Below are 13,346 nucleotides of genomic sequence, written 5' to 3' on the forward strand. Positions count from 1 at the left end.
GCTGAGAGCTGGCCTAGGGCCACACCAGGGGGCAGGATCAGTGGGACTCAGGGCTGCTTTGCTGGGATGAAGATTCCAGACTCACAGCCCTGCGCTCCAGCCTATCCTCACTGTAGGTGAATGAAGGCCTCCCTCACTTGGAGGTCCGTCTCCTGCCCCACACCTTCCTGGCGGCCTCCTTCACCTCCTTGTTCCTCAGGCTGTAGATGACAGGGTTCAGCATGGGCGTGACCACAGCATAGAGGACCGTGAAGACCTCATCCGAGATGCTGGCCTCCTTGCTCTTGGGTTTCATGTACATGAAGATGACGGTGCCATAGAAAAGCAGCACTACTGCCAGGTGTGCCGAGCAGGTGGAGAAGGCTTTGCGGCGGCTAGCAGCTGAGGGCACCCTCAGGATGGTGGCCAGAATAAGCGTGTAGGACAGGCAGATGAAGGCCAGGGGCACAGGCAGCAGCAGGATGGCGCCCACCAGCAGGAGGACCTCGCTGACTGATGTGTCACTGCATGCCAGCTTCAGCACTGCCAGGATCTCGCAGGTGAAGTGACTGACCAGGTGGCTGCAGAAGGGCAGCCTCATGGTGATGATTGTCTCGGTCACTGACTTGAAGAGACAGAGCACCCAGGCGGCTCCCGCCAGCAACAAGCAGAGCCGGTGGCTCATGAGCACAGGGTATCTGAGCGGCTGGCAGATGGCCAGGTAGCGATCGTAGGCCATGATGGCGAGCAGCAGACACTCTGTGGAGCCCGTGGACAGGCTCAGACACATCTGGATGGCACAACCAATAAAGGAGATGGTCTTCTGGGCCGACAGGAGGTGGACCAGCATCAGGGGCACAAAGGTGGACGTGTAGCAGATGTCCAGGATGGAGAGGTTGCCCAGGAAGAAGTACATGGGTGTGTGCAGGTGAACATCCAGCACGCTCACCGCCACAATAGCTGTGTTCCCCAGCAGGGTCACCAGGTACATGGCTGAGCACAGAGGGAAGAGCAGGTGCTCCAGGGCCATGTAGCCCAAAAATCCTTTCAGAAAGAACTCAGAGACCTCTGTCCTATTGATTGGCTCCATACTCTGGAGGGACACATAGTGGGGATGCAGGGAAAGAGGGTACAGGGTGGCGGGGAGCCCACGGAGTCTTTTTTGGGATGAGGCATATCGCTAGGGTCTTTTCCAGCTCTGACACACACTCTCTCTCTGGGACTTTGGGCAATCCCCATACTTCTAGGCCATGATTCATCCCTATGAAAAAGGATTGATTTGGATCAGAATTTCTCTAAGAGAGGATTAATGGAAATGTTAGTAGGCAATCTGAAAAATCAGTTTGAGATAACACTGGGTTAATCAAAATTAAATAAAGCTCTTTACTGCAGGACTTCTCAGAGCCTTTAATATACCAGTGTGACTTGTGACTTTCCAAAACCAGTATAGAGCATGTAATTCCCAAACTTCTTTGACTATAGATTCTCCTTTTACAGAGCACCCATCAGCCTCCTGCAGATAAGTATTCCACCAACATAGTTTGGGAAACAGTGGGCTGGATCAGAGGTCCTCAAATCTTAACATGCACCAGAATCAACGGGAAAGTTAGTTGAAACAGATTGTTGGGCTCCACCCCCAGAGTCTCTAATTCAGTAGGTCTGGGTGATGCTTTTGCTGTTGGTCAAGACACCACACTTTGAGAATCACTGGGCTAGATGGTCTCTGAGGGCCCTCTCAGCTTTAAGGAATCCTCTGAACTGGTTTACGCCATTCCCACTGTTGGGAATGCCCTCTCCGTTATCCCTCAGCCTGCAGAAATCTTGTCTCTTCAGGTCAGCTTCAGTCTCCACGCACAGAGCATGCATTGGAGGGGCTCCTGGCCTCTGAGCCTATCAGGAGGCTCTTCCACCTGTCCTCCCACAGGGCCTGCTTCATCAGCTACCACGTGCAGACGCACCTTCAGAATCTGCCTTCGTCATGTGTTTTTTGGGCTAAAATTGGATGGACATTTTGGTTCTGCTCCAAACCTCCCATTTTCTCTGAACCTGAGCCAGGGCTGCTTTGGCTTCATGAACTCCTAGGCATCAGTGTGGAAAACATCCTGAGAGGTCAACTCACGGATCTCCCATCGTGAAGGTAGGAAACTGAGGCCAGACAGTGGGTCCCTGGCTCAGTGAGTCTAGAATCCAGTCCTCCCAACAGCATGACAGCTGCACCATGCTCAGAGCAGGTGTTTGCTTCTGTTAAACTCCAAATGTTGGTGGTTCTTTTATCACACTAGATGGAAGTCTTTCTCCCAGGACCCCCACATGCCCTTATCACTAGCTAAGGAGCATGACTTAGCCTTTCCTTAGTGTTTTGGGCACTTAGCATGATGTCACTTACCCCGTGGGATGCACTGCCCAAGCCGGAGTCTGGGCTGAGCACCAATGCCTGTCAATGCCTCCTTACAGGACACAATTGCCTTCCCTTAGTTCCCTCACGTTTATTTGTTTCAAAATCAAGAACTGATTACCTTCCTACCACACGCCAGGCATCGTGCTACGCATTAGGGGAACAAATGAGGACACATGTGCTCGCAGGCCACTGAATCCAAACCATTCCTGGGCAGAAATCCCCTCCCATTCCGACACCTAGCTTCTTCCTGCCTCAGTTTGCACGCCTCTAGGGATGGAAAGCACATTACGCCCTTAGACAGACTTTTCTTCTATTCTTTTTGCTGTCAGGCCATTCGAAGGGCCACACAATCCTTCCTGATATGGAGTCTCTCTGGGTCTCCCTGGGCCTCCACCACCCAGCGAGGTCCAGGCAGGGCGGCCTGGGGGACTCTTTCCTCTTACTCCTATAAACACAGTTCCCAAAAAACAAAACAGAAAAACACAGGGCCCAGAGATCTGGGCCCTACCTCAGGGACTGAGGGGCCTGTTCTGCAGCAAGGAGAGCTCTGCCCTAGTCCTGCGAACTCACATAGAAGTCTTGCCTCAGTTTGACTGTGACTAGAGAATGTTGTGGGTTCAGGGGAACGTGAGCTGCCAGCTCCCTTCAAGTTTCAGCAGGGAAACTCCAAGGCTGGTTTCCTGGAGAGACACCCCCATTGGACAGAGTATCAAGAGCAGCAGGCGCCTCGCCAGGGCTGGGCAGGTGCAGAGGTGGTGTGGCGCGTTCCTGCAGCCCCAGTGGCTGCGTCAGGCCACAGCCTCTCTGTCAGGTTCTACACACCATAGTTTAAAGTCACTGGCAAACACCTGCAGTCATCGACTACCTCTGGGAATATACATACACCCACATAGGTCACCACATTTGCACCCGCCTGCATGTGTGCACAGACCCCTGCCTGACACCCAGGTGCACACATATGCCTGTGAGTGTACATGCCCCACACAGGCTCATATGTGTACGTGTACGGTCATTCCCTTGAGTGTATGTGCGTGTGCAGCAGGCACTCCCTCTTGCTCTCTCTTACACACACACACACAGAACCAGTAGTGCAGACCAGGCAGGACCACTTCCCCCAGGAGGAAGTTCATGGAGACCAGGCAGGGGCCATGGAGGTATCACTAAAGAAGCAAATCTGAGGGTGGGGAGCAAATTCTGCCCGGGATGAACCGGGCCAGGGACATGGTCACCAGATCCGCCCAGTGCCTAGTCTGCCTTCTGGCCTGAGCACTGAGAATCTGAGCCTCCTGCTCTGCTTCTCTCTCTGCCTGGAGTGGGCCCTGCACGAAGAGGGGCGGAGGAGGGATGTGGCTGCAGGCTGTGGAACTCTGGTTCCCAAAGCAGGGCCAGGAAGCTTTGTCCACAGACCCCACAGTGTCCTTCATGCCTTCACCTCTCTCCTGGCCAAATGCCATCTGAAAAGCAGTTCAAATGCCACCTCCCCGAGGGGAGCCTTCCTTTGTCCTCTCCTGAGCCATGTCTAGTCCTCCGCTGTTTGTGCCTCACAGCTCTGTTTGTGCCTGGAAGTTGGTGCTCGCCCCTCTCACTCACTTCCTGCCCATTGCCTACCCGCTGCAGCCCACTGGGATGCCGTCCCCTCCCCTCCTCACCCAGACTCTGAAGACCAAGTTGAAGCCCCAGTCTGGCCACAGCCAACTTCTTCCTGTCTTGCTGAGACTTCCTGGGGCTGAGACAAATTGGGAGTGAGCATCTGGCTGCCAAACACAAGCTGCTCCCAGCCTAGATGACACCTGGCTGAGCTGGGAGGGGTCTTACAGATCAGCGAGACCACCCCCTTGCTATCTCTGGGGGTGCTGAGGCTCAGAGAGGGCAAGGCGCTTCCCCAGCACCACGCAGTGAGTTGGAGGGGGAGGCCAAGACTCCTGTAGTTCCCTGGGGCTCCTGTCTCCCAACCTAGGCCCCTTTCTCTGCCCCCCTTTCCCCATTTTTTCACTTACATTCAGGCTCTTCCAGATCCATGTCCCTTGCTCCCTGGAAGATGTTTCAGAGGCCAGGAAGCTTCTCTGGCTGGAGCTAGGAGAATATAGCCAAAGAAGCAGGTCTGAGCCTCCTCTGTGCAGGGAACCCCAGTGGGCAGGACACGCAGTTTCACACTGACCTGGCTGTCCCAACTGAGAAGACGTGCCTAGGCTTTCCTAGAATTCAGTGAGGTGTTTGCAACTTGATAGAATTAAGCGGAGACCTTAGAATTTAGTGGGAGTAGACAAAGTGCTTAGAATTCAGTGGAATTCTCTGAATTATGTCAGCTTTGGTAGAATTAGGAAATTCTGGTGGCCTCAAGGCTGAAGAGGGTATCTTTTGCTGTGGGCAGACAGGGACTGCCTGACCTGGGCAGCTCCGAGCTCCATGCCAGCCAGCAGCCCCAGGGAGCAGGTGGGCCAAATGAAGCAGGTACCTTTCAAAGCTCCCTGTGCCAAGGGACTGCACAATCCCCAAGGCAATTTAGAGGGAGAAGGGGAAATGGGCCCCGCTTAGAAACTTTGGAGTGCTTCAGGGATGATGTCCCAAAGACCCAATTACATAGAGTCTACTCAGAAATCTTAATTGGTGTGGGAAAGTTAGAGAAGGTGGCTCAGGGCCAGGGATCCACCCTCACAGGTCAGTCCCCAGTCCGTGCTGGCCCGTGAGTGATTATACAATCAATAAACGAATGGGTGGTTGAACCATTAAATAAATGCATAAGCAGTTCTCAGTGAATACATTTGAAAAGAAATGAATGCGTGAGTGAACAAATGATCAGCAAAGTTGCTTTCCAGGAGAGTTACAGGTCTTGGCTCAAATCTCACAGGAGCAGAGCAGGAGAGTCCTCCCGGGCCATCCTGACCAATCCTCATTGTACAGACGGGACAACTGCCCTAGAGACTGAGGGAGCTGGCTCAGGTCACCTAAGTTGGCTTTACAACACTGATTTGTCTGCCCTTGAGTTGTATGTCCCTCAATGCAAAGCAGTCCGCCCAGGTCTGTTAGTCACTGGGAACCTCTCACCTCCATCTGGCCCCTCTTCCCGGCCCCTCTCCACAGCACTTAAAACAGTCATTGTGATGGTTCTTCCTTGAGGTTCCTTCTAGTTTTCAGAGTCCCTGCCTCTATTGGTTTAAGGGCCTCTTTAACAAATTGGGTCATTTCATTTTGGAACTGGGTATTGTTATTGCTGTTGGATTTTTATTTAACTATTTTAAAATTAAAAGTGATTTTATTAACTTTTTGTTTATTTATACAAATTGTATATATAGAGCATTCTCGTAAAAAATACAAAGAAGGCAGAAGTACATAATGTCAAAGTGTCTCCCCTTTCATGTCTCTCCTCCTCACTCCCCAAAGGTAACCAGTGTTCTTATTTTTATGTATGTCTATCAGGTACTTTTCTGGTCATTTACATACATGTATCTACACATAGAAATAGATTTTGTGATCATATATAAGTATGGGTTTTTAGGAGGCTTTTTTGTTGTAGTTTTATTGAAGATAAGTGATGTACAACTGCATATATTTAAGTCATGTAATTTGATTAATTTTAACATATGTATACAGTCACGAAACCACCACCACAATCAAGATTCTGAGTTTATCTATCACCCCCAAAGTTTCCTCATGTCCCTTGATAATCTGTTCCGCCCTCCCCCAACCAGGCCGCCACTGGTCTGCTTTCCATAACTGTAGATTCCTTGCATTTTTCTAGAATTTTACTTATGTGAGATTTTACAGAATGTGCTCTTTAAAATACGGCTTCCTTTACTCAGCATAATTACTTTGAGGGTCATCCATGTTGTATGTATCAATAGCTCTTTTGTAAAATAACATCTGTATTGAGATATAATTCAAATGCCATACAGTTTGCCCACTTAAAGTGTACAATTTCACAGTTTTTATTATGTTTAGAGAGTTGTGCAAACATCATCACAATCAATTTTAGTCCATTTTTATCACTTCCAAGAGAAACTCTGTACCCATTAACAGTCACTCTCCTTTTCCCCTCAAGCTTCCTCTGGCCCTAGGCAATCACTAGTCTACTTTCTGTCTCTATAATCCTATTCTGGTTATTTATATAAATGGAATCATACAATATGTGCCCCTTTTTGAGTGGTTTCTTTCCTGTAGCATAGTGTTTTCAAGGTCGATCTACATTGTAGCATGTATCAGTACTTAATTTCCTTTTATTGCTGGATCAGATTCCATGGTATGGATGTCTTTTTCCATTTGGGCTGCTATAACAGAATACCATAGACTGGGTGGCTTATAAACAATGAAAATTTATTTTTCATAATTTTTGAGGCTGGCAAGTGTAAAATCAAGGCTCAGGCAGATTTGGTGTCAGGTGAGAGCCCACTTCCTGGTTCTTAGACTGCCGTGTTCCAGCTGTGTCCTCACACGGCAGAAGGAGTGAGGGAGCTCTCTTGGTCTATTTTATAAGGGCACCTATCCCATTCTTGAGGGCTCAACTCTCACGATCTAATCACTCTGAAGGCCCCATCTCCTCACACTGTCACATTAGGGGTTAGGATCTCAACCTATAAATATTTGGGGGACACAATCACTGTCTATGGCAATGGATTTTTATTTATGCATTCATCAGTTGATGGACATTTGAGCTTTTACTTTTTGATTATTATGGATAATACTGCTACGAACATTCCTGTACAAGTTTTTTGTGGACATATGTTTTTACTTCTCTTGGGTATATACCTAAGAGTGGAACTGCTGGGTCATAGCTCTATGCTTAAACTTTTGAGGAACTGACGGACTGTTTTCCAACATGGTTGCAACGTTTTACATCCCATCGGCAACCTATGAAGGTTCCAATTTCTCCAAAACCTCACATTGTTATTATCTGCCTTTTTGATCATAGCCATCCTAGTGGGTATGGAATGATCCCACTGTGGTTTGCATTTCCTTGATGACTAGTGATGTTGAGCATTTTTTCATATGCTTATTTATTTATTTATTTTGGAGAAATGGTTATTCAGATTCTTTGGCCATTTTAAATCCTTTGTATTATTGTCCACTGTTTTGAAGAGCACTTCTAGGATTAACTGCTCCATACTCTGTTTCAAATAGAGCCAGTTCTTTTGAGGGAGAGCTTTGGGATTTTTCTCTTCTGATAGACTGCCTCTTGTGGTCAGAGTCTCTGAGCACTGCTCTGAGTGCTGGGTGAGGAGTAGTAGCCTCTGGTCTTCTCAACTTGTCTCTCCCAGTGCCCTGAAAGCCAAGGTGAGGGAGACCTGGGCCCAAGTGTTCTTTGGTTGCTGCATCTGGGGCAGAGACTTCACCCTATGAGTGGGGGCTGAGGGGGAGAAGGGAGCCCCCAGTTTCTCAGCTGCACTGACCATACATTTAGCTTCTGCAACTCAGAGTTGGAGGGGACGAGAAATTCTGGTGGCCTTCCCTGCCCCATGATAAATGTTTTCTGTACACTTTTCTGTGCTTCCATGTCTTGGCAATTGTAAATAATGCTGCTACAAACACTGGGGTGCATGCCTCTTTTTGAATTAGTTTTTGTGTTTTTTTTAAGATACATACCTAGGAATGGAATTACTGGGTCATGTGGTAGTTCTGTTTTTAGTTTTTTGAGCTCTCCATACTGATTTTGACAATGGCTGCTCAATAGTCAACTATTTTAAAAAAGAAGTTTAAAAATCAGAGAAGAAAGTCTTTTATATTTATTTATACATTTTACACTTCCAGGGATCTTAATTGCTTTGTGTAGATCTAAATTTCCTTCTGGTGTATCATTTTATTCTACCTAAATGAGTTTTTTTTTTTAAACATTTTTGTAGATATGGCCTATTTGTGACAGTCTCTCAACTTTTGTATGTTTGAAAATATTTTTATTTTGTCTTCATTTTTGAGAGGTGGTTTTGTTTGGGACATAATTCTGACAGTATTTTCCCCCCAGTGCGTTAAAGATATTGCACTATTGTCTTCTGGCTTGCATTGTTTTTGACAAGAAATCTATTGCCATTCTAACATCTGGTTTTTTTTTTTTTTTTTTTTTTTTTTTAGTTTTTATTGTTCAAGTCTTTCACCTCAGTTAAGTTAATTCCTAAGGATTTTATTCTTTTATTCATTTTATGCTGTTGTAAATGGAATTGTTTTTATAATTTCCTTTTCAGATTATTCATTGTTCATGTATAGAAATGCAACTGATTTTTGTATGTTGATTTTGTATCCTGGTCTTTGCTGAGTTCCTTTATTATTTCAAACAGCTTTTGTGTGAGTGTGTGTGTGTGTGAGTGTGTGTGTGTGTGTGGAGTCTTTAGGGTTTTCTACATAAAATCTCATATCATCTGCAAACAGATGATTTTATTTCTTCCTTTCAGTTTGGGTGCCTTTTATTTCTTTTTCTTGCCTAAATGCTCTGGCTAGAACTAGTACCATGTTGAATAAAAGTGATGAAAGCAGGCGCCCTTGCCTTGTTACCGATCTTAGAGGAAAGGCTTTCAGTCGTTCACCACTGAGTATTATGTTTGCTGAGGGTTTTTCATATATGATTGTTATTATGCTGAAAGTAGTTTTCTTCTATTTCCTATTTTGTTGACTGTTTTTATCATGAAAGAGTGTTGAACTTTATCAAATGATTTTTCTGCATCAATTGAGATGATCTTGTGCTTTTGTCCTTCATTTTGTTGATGTGGTGTATTACACTGATCCATTTTCATATGTTGAACCACCCTTGCAGTCCAGGAATAAATCTGACTTGGTCTTGGTGTATAATTCTTTTAATGTGCTGTTAAATTCAGTTTGTTAGTATTTTTATTGAGGATTTTTGCATCTCTGTTCATCAAGGATATTGGCCTACAGTTTTCTTGTGGGGGCTTTGTCTGGCTTTGGTGTAAGGGTGATGCTAGCCTGATAAATGAGTTTGCACATGTGCCGCCACTCCTCCCCCTCCTCCTCCTTCTTCTTTGGAAGAATTTAAGAAGGATTGGTTTTTCATTCTTATCTGAGTGTTTGGTAGAATTCACCTGTGAAGCTAGCTGGTCCTGGGCTTTCTTTGTTGGAAGGTTTTTGACTGCTGATTTAATCTCCTTATTTGTTATTGGTCTCTTCAGGCTTTTTATTTCTTCTCAGTTCAGTTTTGGTAGGTTGTGTGTTTTTAGGAACATACACATTTCTTCTCGATTATCCAATTTGTAGGTGTGTAATTGTTCGTAGTAATCCCTTACGCTCCTTTTTATTTCTGTGTCATCTGTTGTAACGTCTCGTCTTTGATTTCTGATTCACTTTGAGTCTTTTCTCTTTTTTTTCTTAGTTTTGCTAAGGGTTTGTTGATTTTTTTTTTTCAAAAAACCAACTCGTGGTTTTGTTGTTTTTTTCCTATTTTTTTTATTCTCTGTTGGATTTAATCTCTGTTCTAATCTTTATTATTGTCCTTATGTGGCTAACTTTGGCTTTTTTCTCAATTTTTAAGTTCATTAAATTTCAGACTTTTTTTTTCTAATGTAAGTGCTCTTTTCATTTCATTCCACAAGTTTTGGTATACTATTTTTGTTTCTGTATGGTTGTAAATAATTTCTAATTTTTACTATTATTTCTTCTAATTGTTATAGAAGTATATTTCTTAATTCCCATACAAATGGAGGTTTTTAGGTTAACCTTCTAATTTTAAAATTGATCTCAGCTTGAATTCTAATTTAATTTCATTTTAGTCAGCGAATATGGTATATATGATACCCATTCTTTAAAATGTATTGAGATTTGCTTTATAACCTACTCCCTGGACGTTTTTCATAAACATTATCTGTATGCTTAAAAACAATGTGTCTTCTCTGTTGAGGGCAATGTGTCTATATATGTCCATTTTATCAAGCTTTATAATTATTTGTTCAAATCTAAATACTTAATGACTATTTTGTCTAATTCATATCTCAATTACCTAAAGATATGTGCTAGAATCTTTCTCTTCACTATGAATTTATCAGATTCTGCTTACAGTTCTATAAACTTTTGCTTTATATATTTGAGACTATGTTATCAAGTGCATACACAACTAAAGCTGATATATCCTGTTGGTGAAAATAATCTTTTCTGTGTATATAGAGACCCTCTTTATTTCTAATAATCCTTTTTGCTTTAAAAATTTACTTTGTCTATTATTAATATTATTATACCAGCTTTCTTTTGCTTAATACTTGATTGACGTATCTTTTTCTATCCTTTTGCTTTCAATTTTTCTTTTTAAAATTTGTTTTGTTTTATTTATTTAATTAAAAAATATTGGGGGGGGAGTAATTGGGTTTATATATTTATTTATTTTTAATGGAGGTGCTGGGGATTGAACCCAGGACCTCATGCATGCTAAGCATGCGCTCTACCACTGAGCTATCACCCTCCCCCCTCAACTTTTCTATAACCTTTTTTTAGATTTTTATAGCAAATAGCACATAGCTTAAATTAAAAAAAAAAAATGGGCAAGAAAGAAGAGACATGAACCCTGAGGAGGATCACTTCAAGCATCTAGTTGCCAGGGAGGCTCACAACATTAGGCACTGAGACAAGGAATCAATCTCAAAACATCCCACTCCATCCCTATCCCTGACCCTAATCCTTCTCTCTTTCTGAGGATCCTCATTCCGTGAATCACTCCTCTCCCCTGCTAACTCCCTTGAGAACATAAGGCTCAATCTTCTTGGATCTTTAAAATAAAATCTTCTTTGATATAAGTTCCTCCTCCAGCTGCTGCCTCATCTCTCTCCTACCTTCACTGATAAGTTTCTTTAAAAGTTATTCCTGCCCATTCTACTACTCAGTGGCTCATTCTAGATACCTGGGAGCTATACTTGTCTCCTCCTTCTCCTTAATTCTCCTCACCAAATGGATTAGAATGTCCTCTTCATTCCATCTCAAAAATATGTTTTAAATCTTTTCCACTTGTTCTTCTCCCTGATCCAGTCGTGAGGGAGGCACCCATCATCTCTCACCTGGACTTCTGCATCTTCTAAGGTGGGATTTCTGATCCTTTCACAAGTTGGCAGTGATTCCCCACCTCCCTCTGAGTCCTTACACCTTTACCTCTTCCTCAACTAAGGCCTTCTGGGATCTGTGGAATTTCGGGACCTCCGTGTTTGTTCCACCTAAGTTATATGGGACACCTGCCCACACTTCCCACCCACTCTCATAGCTCCAGCCCTAAGATCAGACCAAAGGGATGACTCATCTTCACTGGGCACCATTCCCAGAAATGCTCTGTTCCTGTGGCCTGATACTGGAGGGTGGTGCCCTAAGCTCTGGAGACAGGCTCCCAGAAGACTAATTAAGTTGGGCTAATTGAGCACTGCCATTGTCAGTCTTCATAAGCAGAGAGGTTTCCTGCTGGGAGTCAAGCCCTTGGGTGTCCCTGACTGTCCCACAGTGTTTTTCCTACCCTTGAGGAGATATGAATTGAATTTGTGTGATTCAGTACCCCAGGAAGCTCCATGTTCTTGCCTCCACAGAAATAATGGTGTCAGGTGGAAAGCAGACCTCAGAGTCCCCATCCAGAGGGCTGAAAGAGGTGTGTCATTCTTCCTCTACTTCTGGGCTTCTCAACAGGTACCTACTGGTGTGTTGGACAGGACAGTTCTTCCTCACACTGGACTATCCCTCCCATTGTGGGGTGTTTACCATCCTTGGCTTCTGCATGTGAAATACTGACCCCATCTCCCTAGTCATCCTGATAACCTCAAACACTCCCACATATTTCTGGGTGTTCCCAAGGGAGGTTCTGCCCCCAAGTCTAATCCAAAAAGCATGAAGTGGGCACCCATAAGCAAGGAAGTCACTGAGATTCCTAAGATACTGAAATCATCTCATGTTTTCAGGTCTGTCTTTGCTTGTCCCCAGGACCGAGACCTTCAGCTCTCTGAGCCTGTGACTGTTTGATTCAGCACCCCCAGCATGGGGCTTGGTCCAGAGCAAAGGACCAGGACCTGTGGTAACTGGATGCTCTAGAGGGCTCTGTCTAGTAGAAATACAATGCAGGATACATATGTAATTTAAATGTAAAAAGAAACAGGTGAAATTAATTTCAATAATATATTTTATTTACCCAAGTATATCAAAATGATCATTTCAACATGTAAATAAGATAAAAATTAATAGAGATATTTTCCATTCTTTTGTGTACTAAGGTTTTGAAATCTAGAATCTATGTTACACACATGGAATCTCTCAACTCAGATGAGCTGCATTTCATGTGCTCAGTCACCACATGGCTAGTAGCTGCCACGTGGGACAACACTAGAAAATTCTATTCTCCTACTTTCCCCCACAACTATTGCTTTATTTCCCCTGCCTCCAACATTTTGTGTGTATGTGAAAATTTTCAAACATGTAGAAAGGTTGAAATCATTGTAAGTAGCCATATACTTAAAACTCTAATTTCCTCAATTGTTAACCATTGCTACATTTGCTTTATCACATATCAGTCCATCTATCCAACCATCTTACTTTTGATTATTGTCTGCTTTTAAGAACATTTTTTTTTTTGGGAGGTGGGTGGAGGATGGTTGGAAATCCCCACAGGAAACTATTATGACTTTGAACATTGTTCCACAAAAGCCTAATCAGTTTTTCAAATTTTTAGGGCAAAGTCCTTGAAAAACTCTTCCTTGTTCCTCTCCATCATCCCCTCATGTCCTCCTTTTCCTCTCCTGTGGATTCTCAGAGACACAAATCCTCTTTCCTGAGTGAGGCATCCTGTTGCATCTCTCGATCCAGCACAGCCTCTCTGGGGGTTAGAGGTAGGCTTTGGGGTCAGGCAGGCCTGGGCTTGATCCTGGCTCCCCCGCTTCCTAGCTATGTGACCCAGAGCAAGTACAGTGACTCTGTAAGCCTCCTGTGTAATGTGTGGGGAATGGAATTGTTATGAGGTTTAAGTGAGATAAATCTGTAATTACTGTGGCAATTATTAAAACAGTAGAGTGGGAAAGAA

The 13,346-nt window shown here is 44.2% G+C and overlaps 1 protein-coding gene across 1 annotated transcript; it reads right to left on the reverse strand.

Annotated features, from left to right (window-relative positions):
• Positions 1–133: 133 nt before the first annotated feature.
• LOC102524013 (olfactory receptor 13J1) lies at positions 134–1,110 on the reverse strand. Its single transcript, XM_006183421.2, has one exon. The coding sequence runs from the start codon at positions 1,067–1,069 to the stop codon at positions 134–136; it is 936 nt and encodes a 311-aa protein (XP_006183483.1). The 5' UTR covers positions 1,070–1,110.
• Between the last annotated feature and the right edge of the window lie 12,236 nt (positions 1,111–13,346).

Source organism: Camelus ferus, chromosome 4, assembly GCF_009834535.1.
Source record: "Camelus ferus isolate YT-003-E chromosome 4, BCGSAC_Cfer_1.0, whole genome shotgun sequence".
In the NCBI taxonomy this organism is placed as follows: Eukaryota; Metazoa; Chordata; class Mammalia; order Artiodactyla; family Camelidae; genus Camelus; species Camelus ferus.